The 26727-nt window shown below is 40.6% G+C and overlaps 1 protein-coding gene across 5 annotated transcripts in view; it reads left to right on the forward strand.

Annotated features, from left to right (window-relative positions):
• Positions 1-26727, forward strand: part of SHROOM3 (shroom family member 3) — a 349831-nt gene that overhangs the window by 272411 nt on the left and 50693 nt on the right. For all 5 annotated transcript variants that reach the window (XM_054554094.2, XM_054554095.2, XM_054554096.2 and 2 more), the window contains one exon: positions 6370-6501. In XM_054554094.2, the coding sequence (XP_054410069.1) occupies positions 6370-6501 (132 nt within the window). The remainder of the gene's footprint in view (positions 1-6369; positions 6502-26727) is intronic.

Here is a 26727-nt window from a genome sequence, read left to right on the forward strand (position 1 = left end):
GATTCTGCGGACAAACTTAGCCCTGTATAAATGCATCCTGTCTACTTAATCACAAAAAGCATTCTGATTGCCTCCAAACATAAGGCAACAAAATTGCACTGAGCCATACCAGCTGTTTGTCAAAGGGGCTCTGCCACAGTCTCCCAACTCCCAACTTTTCTTGTCTGTCCCAAGAAAGCCTGCCGCTCATGAGATGGATCAAAAGTTAGGGCCAGATTCTATTTTCAAGAAGAAATCAACTCAGAGCCTGATCTAGAAAGTAACTAGAAGGAAAGAAGATCCCATATTTCCCAAAATAGATATTCTGAACAGTTTAATGCCCTTAAGGATTTAAGGACATAGAACTTTGTTTTGGATGCATTACAATTATTTCCTTACAGGTTCCTATGATTCATTCAGCAAATATGCATTGTGTGCCTACCATGAGCCACTCACTGTGCTAGGCCTTGGGTGTATAGAAGTTTCAAAACACAAGGCTGAAGAAAAGCCAGAGGTGGACCCTGACCTGGCTGAGCTTATGTCTTAACGACGAAGCAGACAATGCACAAGTGAACAATTTCATGTGGTTACAAGTGCAGTAAAGGGAAAGATCAGGTGCCAGGAAAGAGTATTTGCATTAGATAAGGTAGTCTCCGAGGAGGTGATGTTCCAGTTGGGAGCAGAAACTAAGGAGTGGTCAGCCAAGTAGTGAATTGGGAAGAATATTCCAGGCTTAGAGAACAGCATGTGCAAAAAGCAAAGAGCTTGGCAAGTTTGGGGAAGCTAAGGAAGGCCAGTGAGGTCAGGATGCAGTAAGGGGAAAGGTTGAAGGAGGGGCAGGAGCCACATCACCTGAGACCTCGCAGGCCAAGTAGGGGAACCTGGATTTTATCCAAAATGCATGGGGAAGTTACAGGATTTCATTAGGGAATGACATCATCCATTTACATTTTTTGAAAGGTGGTACTGGCTGCTGGGTAGACACTGGATTGGAGGGGACAGAAGTGGAAGGGGGAGGCCAGTGAGGAAGCATTCCCTCCTGGATGAAACATAACAAAAAAGGAGGAAATGGCTGATTCTAACAGACAAAACCAAGCACTTCCCTAAGGTTGTAACAGACCATGCCAAGGAGACACGATTCCTCCATCTCACCCTCCCCTTTAAGGATAAAATAGAAAAATGCAAACTCAATAGAAACCAGGAAGCAAAGGGACCTGGAGAGACCATGCCTAATGGTTCAGTTCCTTGTCTTTTGCTCCAGTTTCCTCAGCCTTCCCTAATTTGTACAGTGTTCAAGAGAGCCCTAAGGAACTGAATGATCTGGAACCCTTTCTTCTTGTATTGGCTGAAACTCAGTTCAGAAAGCAGTTAATGGGTACTATTAAAATACCAAATAGGTTGGGCATGGTGACTCATGCCTGCAATCCCAGCACTTTGGGAGGCCAGGGTGGGCGGATCACTTGAGCCCAGGAGTTTAAGACGAGCTGAGGCAATGTAGTGAGACTCCGTCTCTACAAACAACAACAACAACAAAACATTAAAAATCAGCCTGACATGGTGGTGCATGCCTGTGATCCCAGGTACTTGGGAGGCTGAGGTGGGAGGATCACTTGAGCCTGGGAGGTCGAGGCTGCAGTGAGCCAAGATTGTGCCACTGCTCTCCAGCCTGGGTGACAGAGCAAGACCCTGTCTCAAAAACAAAATGAAACAAAAAACAAAAAGCAAATAAGAAAGCAGTCAGTACATATTCTGGAGTTATGAATATTGGGTGGCAGGCAGAGCAAATATGAATGTCCTCATCATGGGAAGTAGAAGAAATATGTGGGTGGCTGGCCTGGCTTTCTCGTTTAACTGTCTGGAAGAAGAAAAATCATACTACAGTATATTTTTTTAGCCTCTGCTAAACTTTCTCAGGTCAGCTTTGATTCCTAGCTCTTCACTTATAGTGGTAATATTGAGATACAGATACTGGAGAACAGCAAGAAACATAAACATAAAACAGCTCCAAGAAATGTCTTGTTAGTTTTGCCAACAAGTTAACTTGTGAGTTAAAAGGAGATAGGAGGGAAGAAAGGCTGTAGATCTGTTGAACATTTAGCAGTACAGTCCACCCTTGAACAACACGGGGGGATTGGGGATGCTAACCCCCTAGAGTCAAAAATACATTTACAACTCTTGACTACCCTAAAACCTAACTACCAATAGCCTACTGTTGACTGGAAGCCTTACAGTTGATTAACATATTTTGTGTGTTGATTAACATATTTTGTATGTCATATGCATTACGTACTGTATTCTTTCAACAAAGTATGCTAGAGAAAAGAATCGTTTTTTGTTTTGTTTTGTTTTGTTTTTTGTTTGTTTTTGAGATGGAGTCTCCATCTGTTGCCAAGCTGGAGTGCAGTAGCGCCAGCTCAGCTCACTGCAACCTCCACCTCCCGGGTTCAAGTGATTCTCCTACCTTAGCCTCCCGAGTGGCTGGGATTACAGGCACGTACTACCACGCCCAGCTAATTTTTGTATTTTTAGTAGAGATGGGGTTTCACCATGTTGACCAGGCTGGTCTCGATCGCTTGACCTCATGATCCACCCGCCTCGGCCTCCCAAAGTGCTGGGATTACAGGCGTGAGCCACTGCGCCTGGCCGAAAAGAATATTATTATACTAAGAAAATCATAAGGAAGAGAAAATACATTTACTATTCATTAATCAAAAGTGGATCATCACAAAGGTCTTCATTCTCATTGTCTTCATGTTGACTAGGCTGAGGAGGAGTAAGAGGATGGGTTGGTCTTGCTATCTTGGGTGGCAGAGATGGAAGAAGAGGTGGAAGGGAAGACAGGAGAGGTGGATACAGTTGTTTGAAAAAAATCTGCATGTAAGAGGACCCGCGTAGTTCAAACTTGTGTTGTTCAAGGGTCATCTGTACTTTATTCATTCAACAAATATTTATTGAGCAATTCTCTGTGCCAGGCACTAAGCTGAGCTGGTTTATCTTTGTTGACCTGTGGAAGAGAAGGACCAGCAAGCAGGCAACTAGCAGCCAGTGTGAATTGCACTTTGAGGTGCACATCTCTAGCCAGTGTGCTGCACTGCTAGCGCACAAGGGGCCACCTCACCCCGACTTCCACAGTTCCTCTGGGTAGCCAGCAGAGGAAATGATGTCGAAATTGAAACCTGAAGGATGAGTGCGGGTAAGCCAGGAGAGGATGGTACCTTTACGGATCTGGAAGTAGCCCAATAGGCCTGGAGAGTGTATAGTTTATCCCAGTATGTTTCACTTGAACTGGATTCATTGATTTCCAGGCTTCCACAATGTATCATTGGTTATCTTTAAGTGAGACATTGTACCTTTTAGTATCTTTTAAGTAAAAATGAGCTCATTTGGTAATATGTTTAGTTAATAGCTCTACCATCACCATTCCCTACGAAATCTGGGTTAGTAATTTAACGCCTACAAAATCTGTGGCATAAATTGAACATTTTTGAAACCTGCCAAACTGAAAGGAAGGAGAGTGAGTGGTTGACAGTCCCAAGGGAATGTGATTCCATGTGTAGTTTAAGCAAATTTGCATAACTTCTCTGTATCTCAGGTTGTCAATCTATAAAATGGGACTTAGACCCTCATTCATTCTCTCCTTCATAAAAAAGTTGTGGGAGTAATATCTGGCACATGGGAAAGCACACTTTTTTTTTTTTTTTTAAGAACGACTTGGCATAATTTGCCTGAGTCATGTATAACCATTGGCGCACCAGTGGGGCACCATTCCCCGATGAGATCAAAGCACATTGCAGACTTTGTCTATGGCAGTCTGTTTTGAGGCTAAGTAGTCACTTCAGGTGGGTAAGAAAATGTGCACTCTAGAGACAGCATGAGTTCAATGTACAGGTAAGGTGTTCAATGTATAGGTAAGGCAGAAGGAAGGAAGGGCAAAGAAACAATTCCAGGGCCCTGGTTTCTGGGATGACAGGCTTCCCAACACTCATGCCAGGACTATTTTCCACCTAGGTTCACTATGGGCTTTTTTTTTTTTTTTTTTTGAATATAATGAATAAAATGTGTGTTTGTTGCCCAGATTATTCCAGAAAGAGTTGAAGGGAGGAAAGGTGTGCTTGGTGTGCTGGTGATTCTAGCACTCTCTCCAGCCTGATTTCTAGTTTGTGTGGTGCATCCAGACAGCTCACCCAGGTGCCCAGGCTCTTTCTGGCATCCAGAGCCAACCCATCCAGGGCAGGAGGGCGAAGATTAGGAGGGGCAAAGATTAGCCTGGAGGTTGCAATTAACAAGAATCAAAATGGGTTTCAGGATTCTCACACCCAGTTGCTAATTTCAGCTGGTCCTCTAGAGGTGACAAGTAGTAGGACAACATGGTTTTGGGGGCAGTGCTGGGGTGCTGGTCTCTGCTTTTCTAGGGTAGAAAGGAATCATGCATTGAAAATGCTTAAATTGATGGAATGATTTTATGTTCCTCATGCTTCCATCTCTTTCTGGTCTGCCTGCTCTTCCTGCCAGCTCTTCACTGTGACAGCCACCACTCCTAGGCCTCTGTCTCTAGGCATCTCCCAGGAAGGAGAAGTGGAAAGGAAAGAGAAAAGAGCTCAGTCTCTGGTGCCCAAGACATTGTGCAAAAAAAAGATGGAGTCAAAAACTTCGGTTTACACAAAAAATGAGGAAGCAATTAAATACTACAAAGGTTTTATGAAAGCTCAGGCCTGGTCTTGATTGTTTTCCCCCAACAAACAAAGTTAGGGTCTAAAGGGGTCCTGGAAAGGAAAAGTCCCTCCCCTGGTTGTACCAATGGGTGGTCTTGGAGTGTGCTGTTTACAATCATATAATCTTTACAGTCAGGTATTGGATGGTGAGGTATCTTTCAATCTACTTTCTAGTCACTGATTGTTCCTATGCATGCATTATATAGATGACAGAACTGAGGTACAGAGAAGACAAAGTCACAGAGCTGCTCAGTGGGTAGAGCCAGGACTCAAACTCCAGAGCCATGCTCCTAACCATGGTACACTGCCTCATGGTTTCACTTTACAGTGGATGAGGAGCCTGACACTCAGAATTTACTTGACCAATTTATTCAGTTAATTATTGACATAACCTCAACCAATTTTCAAACTTGAGGTCTAGCACTGCATTGAATATATCCAAAGCCAAGAACCCTAAATTCAGTGAGAAAAGTAATGTACAGAAGGAGGTGGTGGTGCTTAGATATAACTAAGGTAAACATGAAAACTTGAGCTTAGAAATGGAAACTCCCTGTTGGCCTCCTGGCCATCTCCCCCATGCTGTAGAATAAAAAGAGATCCTTTCATTTGCCTTAGGATTTAGGAAAGAAAGCTCTTTCACTTCCGTTCTGTGTTCCAGGAAATAGAAGGCCAGATGGAAGGGGCTTATTCTTAATAGCTGTTCAGTAATCCCTTCCCCTCTCAGCCATGGCCTATGCAGAGGAGGCACAGCCTCATTTGTACCTTCTCCAGATTCTGTTTATGGGCCCACCAGTCGGATCTCAGAGGCTTAGAAAAATCCTCGAAGACAGAAATTGAAAATAAACCACTGGTTCCTCACAAACAGAGATGATGACAAAACTTCAAAGCCTGATGCAGGGGACAGTCTGATGAGACATCAAGAGTACAGTCAGGATGTTTAGAAATTCATGACCTGTCACTGTCCTAAGGAGAAGAAATGTTCCTGTTCCCATGGTGGAACACATTGGCCATGTAGAGCTTAAAATTTTTCTCTGACTCCCTGGGAGTATGGAGGAAGAGAGTTATGGGAATGGTGTTAGGGACTGGGGGTGGGAGGGTGGATTTAAATGGACACACAAAAGGCTTGCCTCCCAGTGCAGTGGAATCTAAACAATCTGAAATAGCTCAAGCTCAAGAGTTGGCATGTGCTTCTGAGCTGCCACCCACTGAACAGAGCAAGTCCTGTTATACTTGGAGATCCCGCTCCTTAAAGTGAACTTGAGAAGTGAGGTGGCAGAGGCTTGGTTTCAAACCACCTCGTTTGACAGTTTGCTTCAGTGAATCCAGTTTTTCCCTTATTACCAAAACCAAATTACAGGGGAGTTTGTCTTTATAACAGTTAATATAACTTTCCTCCTTTTTGCTTAGAAAATCTGGGTTTTCTGAGATTGGGAAATAATGCTTTATTGCTTCACAGGAACATAGATAAAAAAGGAAGACGCGACACTCAGTAGTGGATTTGCCTTCGCAGGGCAGATAACTTTGTTAGGTGCAGGCTTAGAACCCTGCACTTAGCTGTGCTGCTTTGCTCTGGCTCCAGGGTTCATTTTCATGTGCTTTTTCGGTTTTTTAAGATTCATTTGTGCTCCTGTCCATGAACACCATCATGCTTAGCTTCTTATTTTCCTGTTGTTGACAGAGATGTGTGCCCAGACCCAGGCCATGCAGATACTAGTGCCTCTAACTTCGTCAGCCCAGAACACCTCACCTCTGGCCCCCAGCACAGGAAAGCAGCGTGGTCAGGAGGCGTTAAACTTCGGCTGAAGCACAGGTAAGAGGCACGGAAGTTGGTGCCGGCAGTTCAGAAAAAGAACTCAGTCCGAAAAGCCACTCAGCTGCTGGGAGAGGAGTTGGGGGCAAGGATGGTCAGGATACAGGCTGTTGAGAGAGAGGTAAGAGGCAGAACAAGGAGGTGAGATAGAAGCTCAGAGTTTAAAAAGATACTGATCTTATTAATGGTAGTTTACGCACAAGGTTCTAAAGAACTGTAAAGTTCCTGGGAGGTCATTCTAGGGTCCCACAAATAGTTTGATTCAAATATCATTTCAAAAATACATTTATAATTATTTTTTAAACTACAATTTAAAACATTAAAAGTGATACACTGATGTTTTATACTTTGGAAATGATCGGTGTGCCAAATTGTACAGCAAGACTAATTCATCTTTGAACTAATCTTCATTTAAAATTTCTCGGAGGAATGTCCCAAGGTTCCAATGTAAGCCTAACAAAGACTTGTAGCTACTTACCCATGTGGGTCGGATTTTGAGAGTGAATGAACCTGAGCGCTTCCCATGTGCTAGGTGTCCTGGCTTTGCATGGGCTATCTCATTAAATTCTCACACCAGCCCTGTGAGGTTTGCTCTTGTAGAATAACATTCAGCTAGGAGGCAGTGGATTCAAATTCAGCCACTACACCAATGCCTCAGCATCAGCACAACAGTGCCTACTTCATAGGACAACTATAGGATTCAACGAGATACGGTATTCAAAGCACTCAGCACAGAGGCTACTCAGAGAGAACAAAAAATAAATGTTAGGTGGTGGTATAATGCTGTGTGGATATAATTATCTTCATCATTCTCATCATTATCACAGAAGTCTGTATGATATCATGAAAGGTAGTATGATACACGGAGTAAGATGGGGTTTGTGCAGTATCAGACTACCTAAAATTCAAGCCTAGATTCTGCCACTTACCATAGACCCTCAGGCATGTTATAGAAGCTCTCTCTACTTCCAACTGTAAAATAAGTTTAATAACTGATCCGCCTCCTAGGGGTTCTGAAAGGACTGAAAGAGCTGATACATGTCAAGCACTAGGGCTGTGCCTACTATGTCATGAGTGCAACAAATGTTATCATAGTAACCAATTATCCTGATTTCAGTTTGGGAAGTTCTTTCATATAGACATGTCGACTTGGGTTATAAATAAGTAGGCTGGACTCAGTGGCTCATGCCTGTAAGCCCAGAGATTCAAGACCAGCCTGGGCAAAATGGCAAAACCCTGTCTCTACAAAAAATATAAAAATTAGCTGGGCATGATGGCACACACCTGTGGTCCCAAGTACTCTGGAGGCTGATGTGGGAGGATTGCTTGAACCTGGGAGGTCGAGGCTACAGTGAGCCATGATTGAGTCACTGCGCTCTAGCCTGGGAGACAGAGCTTCAAACAAACAATATAATTTGGATTTATGCAAATCCATATTGGCATCTTTAGACTATCCATGTTCAATAATACACAAATATACATAAAAGAATTTCTTAATTTTATATAATAAAACAACACTTGTATTGAGGTGTTTAAGGTTCTTTTTTAGATTTCATTTGAGAAAAAAAAAAAAAAGATTTAAAAGAAGTTTAAGCATACCAAAGGTCTAGGGAGGCCAACTGGCTGGTGTCTGAGAGTCAGGCCAAGAACAGGGTGAGATTTGCCAAGATCTCTGACTCAAGAGATCCAGCCAGCAAGGTTGCTCCCAGAGACATCCTAAGAAGCAGAAGCTCCGAAGTTATCACTGTTTCCTTTAGCCTCCTAGGATCTTTAAAATATAGAGAATCAAAATTTTCTCTTTAACAAGGAGGTGTCCACAGGGCCGGCTAGGCTAATCTAATGTCAGTGCCAAAGTCCTCAAGGCCAGAAAGTAGTAGTTAGGGAGTTTCTGCTCCAGCCTGGAAAGAAAATGATCAAGACCTGAACTAAATCAATGGTGATGGGACAAGAGATGAGATAGATTTGAGATAAATTTAGGGAGGCAGAATAAATAGCAGATGAGGGTAGGATAAGGGAGAGAAAAACTAAAGAGTGACTGCTGAGTTGCTGGTATGAGGCACTTGGGGATATCTGCAGGGCCATTAGGACTGGGAAGGCAGGAATCACAGAAACTGACTGGGGCTTAAGAATATCAGCAATAGAATCACATAGACCTGGGTTTGAGCTAGAAACAATTAAAATATTTTATAAAACAATCCCTGAAAGTTGAGTGGAACAAACATGTATATCTACTTAGTATCCTAAACATAAATAAATCATCTTTATAACAAGCTGGGATTGTTCTCATCAGTGTGGTCAAAGCTGGCCGATGGCGCTATGTCTGTATGGAGAACATAAGCGACAAGCAATTTCCTTTGTAAAAAGTCATGAGCTAGATGGTGCAGACATCACTCCTGCTCTTGGCTGGAATTTTTACTCTTCATACACTAAGAATTTTACATGTATGTATCATATCTCCACAAATACAGTCACGTATTGCTTAATGACAGGGATACATTCTGAGCAATGTGTCATTAGGCGATTTTATTGTTGCTGAACATACTAGAGTGCACTTACACAAACCTAGATGGTGTGACCTACACATCTGGGCCATGTGGTATAGCCTAGACTATGGTGTAGCTCTTAGACTATGAACCTGGACAGCACGTTGCTGTACTGAAATCTGTAGGCAGTTGTCACACAATGGTAAGGATTTGCGTGTCTAAACAGACAAAAATACAATGTAAAAGGTAAAAAGGATACACCTACATAGGGCACTCACCATGAAGGGAGCCTGCAGGAATGGCAGTTGCTCTGGGAGAGTCAGCGAGTGAGTGGTGAGTGAACATGAAGGCCGGTACTGTGCACTGCTTACTATACACTGAGGCTATGCCACATTTATTTAAAATTTTTTCTTCAATAATTAACGTTAGCTTACTGTAACTTTATAAACTTTTAAACTTTTAAAAATATTTGACTCTTTTGTATTAACACTTAGTTTAGAACACAGACACATTGTATAGCTATACAAATATTTTCTTTTTTATATCCTTATCCTAAAAGCTTTTTTTCATTGAATTTTTTTTTCTTTTAAACATTTTTGTTAAAAACTGAGACACAAACACACACCCTCACCTAGGCCGAACAGAGCAGGATCATCAATACCACTGGCTTCTACCTTTATGTCTTGTCACTCTGGAAGGTCTGCAGGGGCAGTGCGTGGAGCTGAACTCTCCTGGGATAACACTGCCTTATTCAGGAACACCTCCTGTAGAACCTGCCTGAGGCTATTTCACAGTTAGCTTCTTTTTTTAATAAGTGGGAATACAGACTAAAATAATGATTAAAAGTATAATATAGTAAATACATAAGCCAGTAACACATATTTATTATAAAGTATTATGTACTGTACATGATTGTATGTACTGTACTTTTAGAGGACTGGCAGGGCAGTAGGTTTGTTTATGCCAGCATCAAAACCACGTGAGTGATGGCTACAGCTTCACCAGGCGATAGGAATTTTTCAGCTCCATTATAATCTTATGGAACCACCGTCATAATGTGCACTCCATTGTTGGCTGAAATGTCATTATGTGGCACATGACTATAAATTGTAAGCCCTGTGTTAGTGTACTTCCTAATTTTCCTGTCCCTCAGAAGTCTCTCTGCAACCCAACTGTTACTGATATAGGACTAACCTAGGAAATTGGAGTCATTCTCATCTAGTTACACTCAGATCCTACATCCTGTTTGTTTTGTTTTTTACTTTTTTGTTTTGAAATCATTGTAGACTCACAGAAAAACTGTAAAAATAGTACAGAGATTTCCTGTATACCTGTCACCCAGCTTTCTCTAATGTTAACACCCTTTATAACTGTAGTACAAATATCAAAACTAAGAAATCAGCAGTGGTGTAATACTATTAGCTAACAGACTTAAGTTTATATAAACTATAAACTTTACTCAGATCTCACCATTCTTTCCCACTAATGTCCTGTTTCTGTTCTAGGATCCCACATTGTGTTCCCTTAGTCTCCTCTGATCTGTGATATTTCCTCAGTCTTTCCTTGGCTTTTATGACCTTGACACTTTCGAAGAGCTCTGGCCAGATATTTTGTGGAATGCTTACTATTTGGGTGTGTCTGATGTGTCCTCTTGGTTACATTGAGGTGATGGCTTTTGACAATACCACAGAAGTGATGTTGTTTTCTTCTGTCTTATATAAGGGTTACATGATGTCAATATGTCTCATTACTGGTGATGATTAACCTTGATTACTTGGTTATGGTGAAGCCCGCCAGGTTTTTCTATTTTAAAGTTACTATTTGTCCCTTTGTAATTAATAAATAACCTTGGAAAGATAATTTTCAGGCTATGGAAATATCCTGTTTCTCCTCAAACTTTCTTCACTGATCTTGGCATCTATCAGTGTTGCCTGAGACAACTATTACTATAATGTTCTAAATTTGATTCTTTATTTCTTTCATTTTTTCTACATTTATTAATTAGAATTCTTTAAAGAAAAGCCTATTTCTCTCCTCTACTTGTTTATTCATTATTCATTCATGTCAGTAAGGATTCTTTCATATTTATTTTATCCTGTGGGTTATAATTCAGTACTACTGTTATTTATTTTGTTGTTCAAATGGATCTAGTTTTGGCCATCAAGAGCTCTTTTGAGCTGGCTCTGGTCTAAGTCCTGTTTGGAAACGTGGAAAAGGATGAGGTAGTGATGCCTTGTCCTTACGCAAAAGACTGCAGACCATGATGTGCTATCATCTTCTTAGGAGTCTTATAAATGGTGAAGTGGGAGGTTGGTGGTGGGCATTGAGCAGTTCTAACTTGTGACATGTCACAGAGGCCTATACCGATTTTGGAATTGGAAAGTGCTGGGGTCACCTCATGAGCTAGTTCCAAGTCCATGAGTAACAGGTATATATATATATATTCATAGTTCCTTCATTGTGGAGAAAATAGCCAGGAAGGATCTTCTCACGTATCTATAAGAAAAAAGAAAAGGCAGAAGCTCATTTCCCAGGTATATATAGGAGCCAGTGAAACAACCAAGTTAAACAGAGAGAGACACTTTTAGTGGTCCAGGGCTTAATATTCTCACAGATCCAATCCTACCCTTCCTTGCCTGCTTAGATCCCTGCATTCTCTCTTATCTATCAATAGGTATTCTTATGATCTAACTTATCTTGGCAGAAACTTCTCTCTAAAATCTATCAAGCCTTGGGCTAGGGTAATGAGTCGGTAAAGGAGACAAAATGTTCTAGCTTGAAACTGAAGATTTTCCAAGCCGATGCTTTTCTCCATAAACTTCTCATTCCTTCCTCACCTTCTCCCACAAGTCATTGTAAAAATAGTCTGATGTAATTATTAAGCATTTACCCTTATATGGGGATCTCAGATCACCATGCTTCATAAAATAAATCAAGATGAATGGATAATAGAAGCTCAGAATCTGACTCCTCTAATTCATTCTCAATTGAACAGCAAGGTTAGTTCTGCGGTGCTGTCCCTTGGCAGTGAGTTCTGTCTCTGTGCTGCTGACTTAGTGTTTTCATGACAGTACACCTTAGGAAGATGTGGTGAGATGTTGTTATAGAACCACTGCTTCAGTCAACTCCCTAACTATGGGAGGCTTAAAGCAATTAGCACTTTTGTAGACAGTGGCATTTTTGCATATGGAGGAGGGCATGTGTTTAGCAGAGAAGATCATTTAAGGAGACTTCCTGATTTCAGTTTGAGGCATTCTATCATCAGATGATTTTCCTTGCTTCCCTCCTCCTCTTGCCCACAAAAATAGAATTCCAGCATTTCTAAGCTATAGGCTATTGTTCAAGATGCCAGCTCTTCTTAGGGAGTCATTAAGGGTCACCTTCTCTTCTTCCCTCTTACAGAGCAGGAATTGAATTTTAATTGGCCAATTTACAGAGGGGACTGGCATTGAGAGTCCCTCCCACTTGCGCTGAGCTGGGCAAGTTCAAGGCGATTCAGGCCGTCCAACTGGAGGCACATGTAGTACTTGTGAGGCTTTTACCACGCTGTGGGGAGCAGAAAGCAGTAGCAGGGCAGAATGGCTTTTTATTCCACGCCTGAATATGACATCCAATTGGCCAGAGGGTTGCTATCTGGGATGTTTCTATTTGCCACAAGGTAAGTTCAGTATTGTGTTAGAATGCGATTCAGAATCTTTCATTGCAGGATCCTCCACTGACAAGCCTTTAACAGCTGTCTTTTTGATGTTGTGCTATATCTGTTTATAAAGAAAAATAACCAACTGCCTGTTAAGTTTAAGCCTGTTTCTCTAAATTGTTATGAATATTCTCATTATTTGAATATCTCACATGATTTGGTGTACTATTAATATTTCTGTTTGGGAATTCTCATTCCCCTGTGTATAAATACAGTCGCCCTATTTTTTATGATGTGTGTATCTTGACTGGCTTTTTATCCCATTCAAATTAACAAGTGCTTTGTGCTGTGTACTTCACGGTTTTGCTTCCTCATTTCCCTGGGGAGTTTCAGAGTAAACATTGCTGTTTCTTATGGGAATGGTTATATACCTATGTACTAGTAGCCAAGTTCTCTATTCTCATTGCCAACATTTGTATAAAGATAGGGAAGTTTTTATTTTATTTGACTTTCACTTATTCCTTCTCTGATGCTCTTCCTTTTTTTACATAGATCTAAGTTTCTGATCTATATAATTTTCCTTTTCTCTAAAGAACTTTTAATATTTCTTGCAAGGCAAGTCTATTGGCAACAAATTCCCTCAATTTTTGTTTACCTGAGAAAGACTTTACTTCTTTCAACACTTTTGAAGAATAATTTCACAGGATCCAGAATCTATGTTGGTGTTTTTTGTTTGTTTTTCCTTTCAACACTTTCAATCTTTTACTCCACTCTCTTCTTGCTTGCATGGTTTCTGAGGAGAAGTCAGATGTAATTCTCATCTTTGCTCCCCTATAGGTGAGGTGTTTTTCCCATCTGGCTTCTTTCAGGCTGTTTGGCTTTATCTTTGGTTTTCTGTAGTTTGAAACTGACATACCTAGGTGTAGTTTTTCTGGTATTTATCTTGCTTCGTGTTCTTGGAGCTTCCTGGATCTGTGGTTTGGTGTCTGGCATTAATCTGGGGAGATTCTCAGTCATTATTGTTTCAAGAATTTCTTTTCTTCCTTTCCCTCTTTCTTTTCATTCTGGTATTTCCATTACGTGTATGTTACACCTTTTGTAGTTGTCTCTCAGTTCTTGGATATTCTGTTCTGGAACTTTCTGTCTTTTTTTCTCCTTGCCTTTCAGTTTTGAAGGTTTTTTATTCAGATATCCTCAGGCACAAAGATTCTTTCCTCGGCCCTGTCCAGCATGCATGTGTGGGGCAGGGGTATGGGAAAGGAAATCTCTGTACCTTCCACTCAGCTTTGATGTGAACCTAAAACTGCTCTAAAAAAAAAATTATTTTAAAGTCTATTTTTTAAAAAAAGACAAAAGGAACCTATGTGTATATTCTAAATTTCAAAGAAAAGGTATAGTCTTCTCATTCAACTTTGAGATTATAGTCATATATGAAAAGAAGTATTGACTGAGATTGCCAATTGTACATTATTTAATTCCATCACAATTGAAGATTTAAATACTTCATTATATTTTCTCTTATAATTCAAATTCAACTTTTATCCATATATAATCTTGATTTGAAATTTTCCTCCAGAATTATGCTAAATGCCAGCGCTTGCTTCTAGAGATGCCTTTACTTAAAATAGGACATGGAAAAAAACAGGTGGATGCAACAGTCATGGTAATGTTCTGGCTCTCTAGCTGACTTGAGTATTTATTTTATTATTATAGGCATTCATTTTATTATTACACCATGTAAAAGATAAAAAAGACAACATGAACTGCTTATATTATAAAATTTGCTCATCTATATATAGAGAGATTACAGGGCTGGTTTTTCCAGTTTTCTTTGGCATTCTTTCATCTGAAAGCGAGTAAGAGAGAACGTTCTTCTGATTTTTATTCTCCCCAATTGTCAGCTTCTGTGTGAGTGGCGATAGTTAAACTCTTCTTTATTGTAAAATTTATTGTGGAAATATTGGTAGGTAGGAATTGAGCTGGAGCAAGTGTTAAAGTCTTTTACATTTTCAGCTGCTCTGCCTTAAAACCTTCACTATTCTTTTTATTTCAGTTCCAGTAACATTTGGAAACTTTATTTCAATGAAGTTTCTTTGCCAGTATGAGTTGAAAATATAGATTCTTTTGAGCATTATTTAACATTTTTAACTAAAATTAATGCCTTCTGTCTTTTCCTTTGTTTTCTTATTGCCTTTAATTTCTTACTTATGGCCTTTTCCTTTAAATGAAGAGGAAGACAGTGAAATAGAGAAGTGAAAAATATAACACAAGGCATCAGACTTACTCCAAAAGAGAATTCAGTTTGTTTGGTGTTAGAGGTTTGGGAGGGATTTGTTTTTGTTTAATGGAGTGGTGTTTAGAATAATTCACCACCAAAAGGTAAGGCTTCTGCCTCACACACACAAGTGCAAAAAACACAACCCTTTCTTCATTTGTTTTGACAAGTGCAATTTAATTTATTCTTTGGCCTTGTATAAAAATTAGCTTAATTTTGAAATATGTTGGTTGGTATTTGGACTCCTTTAAACTCTCAAAGGCAATCTTTTATGGATTTCTCATTAAGGAGGAAGGTTTCCTGCTTAGGGGTAGCCTTCTCCGGGCACTCAGCCTCACCATCTGCTGGATAGAGGGGAGAAGCTCTACACCTTTTACTGCACACTGCTGAGCTGCTCCTCATTTGTCTGCCAGCAGGAGTCCTCTGGGAAAGCTCCCAGACATCTTCTCCCTAAAAAGCAATAGTAATTCAGGGGCACACACAATATTTCTAGCCCTCTGCAGCTGTCTGAGCCTCTCTGAGATCCGTGACAGTCTTGGGGGTGTTTGCATGTGCCTGTCTGTGGAAAATAACACACCACCATGGAAGTGATTTCTCCTAAGTTTTAGCAACATATGCTATGGCACAGAGAAACAGTATGGAAGAAAATTCTAAAATCATAATATCTGATATCTGGAGAGATTGGTAGAAACCATCCTTCCTTCCTCCAACAAATAAAATGCCCAGTTCCAAATGAGAGTTGAGAAACAGAAATTATTTATTGGTAATTAGAAGTTGTGCTGTTCTATTTATGCTGTGCTATTGTTTTGTAATTGAGTCTGTAAGTTAATAAAAGGCAAAGATGAATGCTATTACACATCATAGATATTACAATGTTTGCATCAAATTCTGCTTGATTTTTATGCAGATGTTGACATGTAGGAAGGACAGTTGAATATTCTGATCCTCTATGTGTGTCATTGCTGACAAAGGGGATATAAAGAGGGGAATATTGGGGAAAAAAAAATTTCAATTTATTATGCCCCAGCAATTGAATGAAAAACACCCACCCCTGTTGCTAGTCCCTCTCTTTTATAGTAGTGTTTTCATGCAGTAATCAATAAAATGTAATCTTCAAAAACTGTTTCAGAATGGAGGATGGGGAGGAGATAACTAGTGGTGAAGGGGATATTGGGATAAGCATGGTAGAATGGGGTAAAGTAGGATACAAGAAAAGGGGCTGTATCTTTTATGCCAGTTTTGGTGTTACAGTGTTATGACTGCATATTAGCAGACTTCACACTTACTGGTGATTCAGCTGTCAAAACCAAAAGTCCCCAGGACATATGATCAGGATGTGACATTTAAAAAGAACTTTTCTTTCCAGAAGGGACTGTGTGTTGCTATGAGATGGTATTACCTAATGCATACCTTTCTACCTACTGAACCACTTTTTAAAGACACAGATATTAATGAGGCAATTATGAAAAGCCTTGGAAAAGTGTTTTTTAGGTTTTTTTTTGTGTGTGAATCCAAAAGGTCTAAGGGATAGCCTTGAGGAGCCTGGAAGTAGTTATAGAAACAAGGAGTTGGCCGGGTGCGATGGCTCATGCCTGTAATCCCAGGACTTTGGGAGGCCAAGGCAGGCAGATCACGAGGTCAGGAGTTCAAGACCAGCCTGACCAACATGGTGAAACCCCATCTCTACTATAAATGCAAAAATTAGCTGGGCATGGTGGCGTATGCCTGTAATCCCAGCTACTCAGGACGCTGAGGCAGGAGAATCGCTTGAACCCGGGAGGCAGAGGTTGCAGTGAGCCGAGATCGCAACATTGCACTACAGCCTCGTTGACAGAGCGAGACTCTGTCTCAAAAACAAAAGAAAAGAAAAGAAACAAGGGGTTAGGGATGCTGTTGACGGCTAAACGATTTCTCAAAAATAATGTCTTTGCTAATGGAGTGTTGAAGGACAATGGCCACCTTTTTTCGTGTTTTGAAAGATTCTTGTTTGTTTCAACTCTTTTAAAAATGCTTCAGACTTTTCTGTCTCCTGTGAACATATTATAAACATCTCAACACCATCTGGATCTATGAATGAAACAATGTTATGAGTGCAGCTCAGTGTTGTTTGACTTGGTCCCAGTTTTCCATTGCTATATGTTTTTATCATTAGTATTTGGGGCCTATCATTTTCCTATAAACAGGAAATGCCTAAAAAGGGATGTTGTTCAAATATGCATCATCTATTATTCTGTACTAAAGAAGATATAATCTCTCCCTGAATTCTTTCTTTCTTTTTTTTTTTTTTTTGAGGCAGAGTCTCGTTCTGTTGCCCAGGCTGGAGTGCGGTGGTGTAATCTCAGCTCATTGCAACCTCGCCTCCTGGAGTCAAGCGATTCTCCTGCCTCAGCCTTCTGAGTAGCTGGGATTACAGGCATGCGCCACCACACCCCGCTAATTTTTGTATTTTTACTAGAGATGGGGTTTCACCATGTTGGTCAGGCTGGTCTCGAACTCCTGACCTCGTGATCCGCCCACCTCGGCCTCCCAAAGTGCTGAGATTACAGGCCTGAGTCACCACGCCCAGCCTCCCCCCGAATTATTTCTACAGTGACATTTAATTGTTCATATTGAGTTTATTTCCTTTTTAAAATGTGAAAGGGGGAAATTTAGCAGTAATTATCAAAATTGCAAGTGCATTTACCCTTTGAGCCAGCAATTCCACTTTTAAGAATTTCTGCAGATATTTCAACGTACATAGAAAACATTATATGGACATGGTTATTCATTGCAGCATTATCTGTAATAGCAAAAGACTAGACATGAAAAAGTGTCTACAAAAGGGGTCTGGTTAAACAAATATATGCATACAGTGGGGTACTAGGTAGCTGAAAGGAAATAAAGGTATGAGGAAGCTCTGTAAATACTGATATAGAATGATCTTCAATATGTTTGAGGGCTTTTATTTGAGAAGGGGGTCTCAGTTTTGCCCAGGCTGATCACAAACTCCTGAGCTCAAGCAATTCTAGCACCTCAGACTTTCAAGTAGCTGGGACGACAGGCGTGAGCCACCGTGCCCGGCTGAATATGTATTGTTGAGTAAAAAAGCAAGGGATAGAACAGGCCATGAAGTTTCTTTCGGGAAAGGAGTGAAATGAGATTATATGTTCATGTTTGCCTGTATTTGCATAACAGAACACTGGAAAAGATACTTAAGAAATTTACTACAGTGGTTAGCTTGTAGGGGCAAGAGAAATGGGTATGGTGGAGGAGGAATACCAGAAGTAAATATGGGGAAAATATGAAGACTTTATAAACTTTATAAATTTCGATGATGCATACATGGTTATTTATATTAATCCAGATACATTTATATATGTTTAAAAGATTTCATAAGCTAGGCATAGGGGTACGTGCTATAGTCCTAGCTACTTAGGAGGCTGTGGTGGGAGGATTGTTTGAGCCCAGGAGTTCAAGGCTGCAGTAAGCTATGATCATGTCACTGCACTCCAGCTTGGGTGACAGAGTGAGACCCTGTCTCAAAAAAAGATTTCATAATTTTAAAAATACATGAGGAAAAATGGGGAAAAACAGCAGTGGCATGTAAAAAGAATCTTTAAAAACAATGCTTTACTGTTCACAATAGCAAAGACATGGAATCATCCCAAAGGGCCATCAATGACAGATTGGATAAAGAAAATGTGCTATCTATACACCATGGAATACTATGCAGCCATAAACAAGAATGAGATCATGTCTTTTGCAGGAACATGGATGGAGCTGGAGGCCATTATCCTTAGCAAACTAATGCAGGAACAGAAGACCAAATTCTGCATGTTCTCATAAGTGGGAGCTAAATGATGAGAACACGTGGACATATAGAAGGGAACAACACACACTGGGGCCTACTTGAGGGTGAAGGGTGGGAGGAGAGAGAGGATCAGAAAACATAACTATTGGGTACTAGGCTTAGTGCCTGGGTGATGGAATAATCTATACAACACCTCCAGTCCATGACACAAGCTTACCTATATAACAAACCTGCACGTGTACCCCTAAAATAAAAGTTAAAAAAAAACCAATGCTTTATCCCCAGCTAAGCACCGTGTTCAATAAGAATATGATGAAGATCTACAATTCAAATATTTGAAATTTTAAATTAATAGACCTAATTTGCAGAATATATTGATGTATTTTGTTTCTTTTTTGGGGGGTATGGGGGTGTTCGATTAGAACTTTCTTATGATGGACTTTGTCTCATAGTATTGCACACTAAACAATAATGGATGGACAGGTTGATGGGTTTGTAAGGGGTTTAAGAAATATGGTAACTTTTATTTTGTGGTGCTGGTAGTCTGAGTATATTTTGTATTCTTATACACTTGACTCAGGTCCAGTTGATAACTGGCAGAGTTTTATAACACTGTGCCGAGAAGAGCCCATGCAACATGTGTCATAACAGTTCGTTAAAGAACAGCATCAACAAAAAAATTAGTTCTTAGAATTTTTTATTTTCCAATTTATAGTTGTCACTTTCTCCATTTATCCAAAGCACACCAATCTTTCAAGGACTTCTGAAGTCCCACTGTACTACTAAGCCTTCTGGCTGACTTCAGACCCCATTCATGTGAGCTTTTGGTGCTTGTATCCAAAATGCCTCTACAGCCTCGGTGGCCCAATATGATCTGAATTTTATACCATCTGCTCTTCACTCACAAGGCTCTGGCTATACTCTGTTGTATTCTTTAAAAACCCAAACTCATTCCTCATCTCAAGGATTTTGCATTCATTTTTCCTTTGGAGCTATATATTCTTCTCCCAGCTCTTTGCGTGGTTAATTATTTCTTATCATTTAGGTCTTGGTTTGAATGTCACTCGCTCATAGAGGCTGTCTCTGACTTAAACGGGGACTTTCCATCACACTCTCACATTACCCAGTTTTATTTCCTTCAGAACCCTTATAACTATATGAGAATATCTTGTTTGATTTGCTTACTTGCTTACTCCCTGTCTCCCTCCTCTGCCTCTCCTACCTCATTGCACAGTGCTCCTTACTTGCAAATTAAAAGCACAGGCTCTGGAGACAGATGCCTGGGTTTAGTAGCTGTGCTGCTCACTACATTTGTGACAGTGAACACATTATTCTGTATTTATCTCACTTTCCTCATTAATAGTCCTGTATCATAAAGATAATATAAAGGCTAAGTGAGAAAATACTCGTCAAGTGCCTAGAATGGCGGTTGGCACTCAGTAGGCACTCAAATATTTTTTGAGTGAATGAATGATGCTCTGACTTTAATAGTTTTTCTTGCATCTGAGCCTCCCCAGCAAGATTATAAACTCTTAGGCCTTCCATGACCTTGCAGAGCTCCAACTATAACAAGGTCGAAGGCACATAGGTGATCAGTGAATACTGCTTAAAATACTGAACTTACTGTAGATTTCTCAGAAACTTGTTTTGCATTCCCGAATCTCTCTGTGTTAGGGCAAAATCATCTAAGAAGGACATCATGTCACTTGTGAATTCCAGTTTCATCAGCCTACCCATCCCACGCAGTCAAGCTTCCTTGTTTGTGGTTAGGAATGCAACAAAAGGGCTTTGTTTGAATTACACCCACACACAAAAGTTAGTTTGCTAAATTTTAAAATTAAACCATCTTCTGACTTACTGATATGCTCATGATGTGATGTACTTTAGGAAAACATTTCTTTATATTCTTAAAGATCAAAGTGATCCCAAAATGTAAAATTAGTATGCCATGCTCTTTAGGAATGCTTATTAAATGTTTCGCATCATTGAAAAAGTCAGTAAATAGCTGTTTAACTTTTTTTTTTTAACTCTCAAGCTACAGTGAATTATATTTTCAAAATGAGAGACTATTTTAAAAATACTTTGCTTTTCAATAGGTAATACATGTGTATAGTATAAAATTTGAAAAGTTACAAAATGAAATACAGTGAAAATAAGTTTTCCTTCCCAGAGGCAGTCATTGTATGTAGTTTCTTAAGTGTCCTTCCAAAAATACTCTTTACATTAATATACATACATGTGATTATGTTTTTCCCCACATACTGTAGCAGACTGTACATGTAATTCTGCATCTTACTAGTGTAACAATATATTTGGAGATATTTGCATATCAGTATGTATAGAGATACTTTATCCTTTTTAACAGCCATTATATGGATATACCACACTGAGTTAACTAGTCTGCTGCTAATGGGCATTTAGGTTGTCTTCCAGTCTTTTGATGGGTATGTTATTTTAAAAATCATTTGCTAGATGTTGTCCAACTGGCCTTCATTCACGTTGTACTGATATATACTGGTGGGCTATTTTTGGTCATCCTTTTCAATTCTTCCCTTATTTCATCACTTACCTCCTATCTGTATGGTATGGAAGAATCTTATAAAACAAAGATTTATCTCAGAAGCCCTCTCCCAACATATGTTCTGCATCTAAACGAAAAGTTGTTTTTTTTTTTTTCCTCGTGTTTTTGTTTTTTTCAGGGCCTTTTGATTTGCTTCCCCCTCCCCCACCCCCACCGCCAAAATCATCTTGTCCTCTTGTTCTTAATCTATTAGAACTGTGATGAAACCTGATACTCTACCCAGGGCAAATAAATAGTTACCTCTCCAACCTCCTCCAAAGAAAAAGCTCCAAAGTTGAGTTTGCTGTCTTTGTATTGCAGGTATTGGGCCTACTTTCTAAAGCACTTATTTTATTTGTACTGTAGGAATTATTTCATTTGGTCTTTCCTGCAGAATGTAAGCTCCTTAAAGGCAGAGATAATATCTTAGTCATTATTTCTTTAAAATATCTCTTTAAAATTTAATTTTTTATTTTCTTAAATGGACATTTAATTGTACATATTTATGGGGTACATAACGATGTTTCAATACAAATAATGTATAGTGATGAGATAAGGATAATTAAATATTTTTAAATATCAGTTTCAACTCTTCTAGTCCTCATGTACCACGTCCCTGGAGCCCGATCCCGTGTGTCACCTCCCTCACTTCTCCCTCTTCCAGGTTAGGTTCATCATGAAAACAGAGGACATTGGGTATGAGGTCCCCTCAACTTTTCGTGCTACCTACTTGCTTTCACATTTGCCAGCATCCGCTTTTCTTCTATCTCAACAGCACTGGCTTTCCTCCTCCATAAGCTCATACCCTTCACCTGAGCGTTTGAAGCCCATCCCTTCCTACCTCCTCCTGAGTCTTTAAGGAGTCCTCCTCCTGTGTCCTGCGTCTTCAGATGGGCCTGTGCACGCTCTCTGCCTTATAGACACTTGCTTGAACTTATCATTTAAAACAAAAACAGCAGGAACAAAACCTTCTCACTCCCTGGATCCCTCCAGTCTTCTAGCTACCACCCTCTTCTCCCCTTTAGAACAGGTTTTTGAAGGAATCATCTGCCCATGCTGCCTCTGTCTTATCCCTTGTTCACCTTTAGCCCCATCCTAAATCATGCCATTGCAAGGACTTGCTAGTTGCCAAATCCAGTGGCCATGCATCTCCCCTCATCACACTAACCTCTTTATAGCATTGCAGTGGTTGACAGTTTCCTCCTCCTCTTCACTCTCCCCACTAGAAATCTGTGAGACTCCCATACTTGTTTTCCTCCTCCTTCTGTGGAAGCTCCTCTTGGGCCTTTTCCCACCTCCCTCTCCCCTAAATTTTGATCATTCTCAGAGACTCATCCTTAAACCATTTCCTTTGTCTCCCTGTTCATTCTCCCCAGGTCACTTATCTTCTCTCAAAGGCCCTGTGTTTTGTGACTTGTAAATTTCTATATGCAGCCCAGCCCTCAGTCCTCTAGTCCCTCTCCACTGAAAGTCCAACAGGCACTCATTCGCATGCCCCAGAATGAGCCATCAGCATCCTGCTCATTTCCTCTTCTCTTTCTCCACTCCCATCCCCTGCATCTTTAAAAAAAAAAAAAAAAAAAAAAAAAAAAGACTGTCTCTCTGGAAGCTGCAGTGCAGTGGCACAGTCATTGCTCACTACAGCTTCGAGCTCCTGGGTTCAAGTGATTCTCCTGCTTCAGCCTCTGAGTAGTGGGGACTATATAGGTGGTTGCCACCACACGCAGCTAATTTAAAAAAAAAAAAAATTGAGCCCCCTGCCTCAGCCTCCCAAGTAACTCGGCTTATAGGCACAAGCAAACTAGAGGGCCTATCTGGAACCCCTGAAGTTATCAGTAAACATTGTCTCACACCTCATTTCCTTGACAGGAAGACATCTTTTTCCTGTGCAGCCTGTGGAATTTATCACTTTCTGTTTCTCTTGGGTGGGAAAATCTTCTCGGCATCTAGCTAGGCATGGACAGATACTGTTGGGTGATGAAGTCACTGAAGAGCCATCCTTAGTGTCACGTGGTGCTGGTCTGAGGTCACGGTCCATTGGTGTCCATTGGCTTCTCAAGGCCAATACCTAGTCCCGGGGCTAATTTCTACTACTGAGAGTGATTCTGCCAACTCCCTTCACTAAGTAGTGGGAATGAGCAGTAGGAAGATGACAGTTTGTTCTTTCTCTTCTTTCTCCTAATGTATTTTGGGCCCACTGGGGTCTAAAATGATACATACATGAAATGCCTCTAGGTATCTCATGCAAAAGAGACTTTATTTTTTCATCGAGGCTGGGCTTTTGCTATATGATTAAGCAGTGGCATTTGTTGAGTACCTGAAGTCATATATAACTGGGTCCCAGACTTACTAGCTGTGTGATTTGGGCCAGCCCCTGATGGGTTTAGAGCACTAGGAAGGATTTCTAATCATTGGATGGAACAAGGTGATAAACCAGGAATCTAAGTCAGTGAGGCAGCCTACCTTCAAGGAACTGGTTGAAGATGCAGCAGCCTCGTTTCTGGGGACTTTGGTATCCAAAATTAGAGAAGGACTAGCAGCAAGAATGCTGAACTGCTAAGATGCTGAGCCATGAACCCTCAGGCTCCCTGCCTACCTGCGCTGAGAAAAAGGTTGATTTGGCCGGGCACGGTGGCTCATGCCTGTAATTCCAGCACCTTGGGAGGCCAAGGTGGGCAGATCACAAGGTCAGGAGTTCAAGACCAGCCTGGCCAATATGGTGAAACCCCGTCTCTACTAAAAATACAAAAAATTAGCTGGCATGGTGGCACAGGCTGTAATCCCAGCTACTCGGGAGGCTGAGGCAGGAGAACTGCTTGAACCCAGGAGGCGGAGGTTGCAGTGAGCCAAGATTGTGCCATTGCACTCCAGCCTGGGCGATAGAGCAAGACTCCATCTCAAAAAAAAAAAAAAAAAAAAAAAGGTTGATTCAACTTTACAAGGCCAAGGCGGGCGGATCACTTGAGGCCAGGAGTTTGAGACCAGCCTGGCCGACATGGTAAAACCCCGTCTCTACCAAAAAAAAAAAATCAAAAAAAAAAAAAATTAGCCAGTCATGGTGGCGTGTGCCTGTAGTTCCAGCCTCCTACTTAGGATGCTGGGGTACAAGAATCACTTGAACCCGGGAGGCAGAGGTTGCAGTGAGCCAAGATTGCACCACTGCACTCCAACCTGGGCAGCAGTGCTGAACTTCAAGGTTTAGTGGTTACATGGGACCTGTTATTGAGGATTAGAGGGGTATAGTGATATGGTTTGGCTGTGTCCCCAGCAAAATCTCATCTTTAATTCTCACGTGTTGCGGGAGGGACCCGGTGGGAGGTAATTGAACGATGGAGGCAAGTCTTTCCCATGCTGTTCTCATGATAGTGAATAAGTCTCATGAGATCTAGGTTTTAAAAGAGGACTTCCCCTGCAAATGCTCTTTGCCTCTTTCCATCCATGTAAGATGTGACTTGCTGCTCCTTGCCTTCTGCCATGATTGTGAGGCCTCTCCCCAACCACGTGGAAGTGTGAGTCCATTAAACCTCTTTCTTTTGTAAATTGCCCAGTCTCAGGTATGTTTTATCAGCAGCGTGAGAATGAACTAATACATATGGGGACAAGGAGGCAAACAAATTGTCATATATTGGCTTTTGCTGTTGATGTCTTGATTTTGCATCTACTTCATCTCCTTAGCCCAAGCTGTGCACCTGCTCCCTTTTGTGCCTTTATAGTTTCCAGGTGGGTGAGGTCTGTTCCTTTTTGGCCTATGTTTACTCCTGTGATTTCAGGTCACAGCCACTGCTCTGATGGCTCCCTTCCTCACCACCATGGGCAGGGTCCGAAAGGCTGTGACCATGGTAAGTCTCAGGCCACGCTCTGCCATAATTATCGACTCAATACCTCACTGGGGAGCTCGGTGCTGGGCGCCTCATCAGCACCAGCAGTTCCTGCCCATTCCTGTCTCCCTCATCATTTACCATCCTTCCTTTTAAAGATCTCTGAAGGCTTGTCTCCCTACCCTGTCTACTATTCATCAACTTATTAGTAATGAATGATGATAATAAGACTTAACATTTATTGAGCTCTTACTATGGGCCAGGTGTGTTTTCTCATTTTTAATCTCACAAAACCCCTGTGAATAGGTTCTACTATAATCTGCCTTTTATAGATAAGGAAACTCAGGGTGATTACAAAATTTACCTGAGATCTAAAAGCTAAAACCAGTGGTATTCAGTTTAAATCTGGATTAGAACCCAGGTTTGTCTTATCTCAGAGCTGATACCTTTAGCTACATTCCAGCCTCTCTCCCTCGCTTGAGAGGGAGTTGAATTTTTCTCACTTTTCCTGACCTATTTGGCAACTCAAGCATTAGTCCACCTGACTACAGGCTCCTTCAATTCAGTAAATCTTTGTTGACTGACTGTTTGAAAAAAAAAAAAAAATTGTGTATTTGTTTCCCTTGCTTCACACAAGAACATTTTCCTATCACCCTAATCTCTCTTTAAGGAGTTGAAATATATGTGTGTGTGTGTGTGTGTGTGTGTGTTTTTTTTTTTAAGTCATCATCTGTTTTGGGAAGCTCTTCAGTGTCTGCTATATTTTTAAAGTTATTTTAGATTAAGATGCAGTTAATCCAGCCTCTGATTAATCTTCTCACTTTCTAGATGAGCAAAGGCTTAGCTAAGAAGGGGAAGTAACTCACATAAGGTCAGACAGCAAGTTAGTAACGAAGTCAGGGCAAGAGCCCAGGTCTCCTGACACCTGGTCTAGTATTTTTCTGATGTCCTAATACATTAAATTTTATTGGCTTCAGGGGAATTATTTTTCATTTGTATTACAAAAACTAATTTATTTTTTCACAGAAAAGAGATAGGTGCATTTTTAGCTACAAGGCCAAGTACAATGAGTTGGCATAATTTATAGCTATTATTTTCACCATATCCAAATGGATTCCTGGATCCCATAAAAGTGTCTCTAAACTGCAGAAAAATCCCCCTACAGTCTTACAGTTCAAGAATTTTCAGCATGAAATGCCTGATAGATTACCTGACTTTTTTGCCAAAAATAAGGCACAGCAACTCTCTCCTGACTCTGACTTTCTATAGTCCTTACTGAATTATAGTCCTTACTGAATTCATTCTTCAGTGTTGCAGTCTGAAGGACACCCACATTTTCTCTTTGTCTTTGTCAATTCTTTGTGTTGTAAGGGCAGGATGTTTAAAAGTTGAAGTCACTGACTTGCAAAATGAGAACTTTTAGAGAGCATTTTGTTCTCCAGACCATGTAGCTTAGAGCAGTGTTCACACTGAGGTTGCTGCTAATGTTTCTGCAGTTCTTACCAAGAAATTAATAGTATCATTTATCCAGCAACAGGATATGATAGAGGACTTCAAAATCCCCAGAAAATGTTTTGCCATATATCCAAAGCCCTTTGGGAAATGGAAAGGAATTGCGGGCTCCCATTTTTATATATGGATAGATAGAGACCAAGAAAGACCA

Source organism: Pongo abelii, chromosome 3 (genome assembly GCF_028885655.2).
Source record: "Pongo abelii isolate AG06213 chromosome 3, NHGRI_mPonAbe1-v2.0_pri, whole genome shotgun sequence".
In the NCBI taxonomy this organism is placed as follows: domain Eukaryota; kingdom Metazoa; phylum Chordata; class Mammalia; order Primates; family Hominidae; genus Pongo; species Pongo abelii.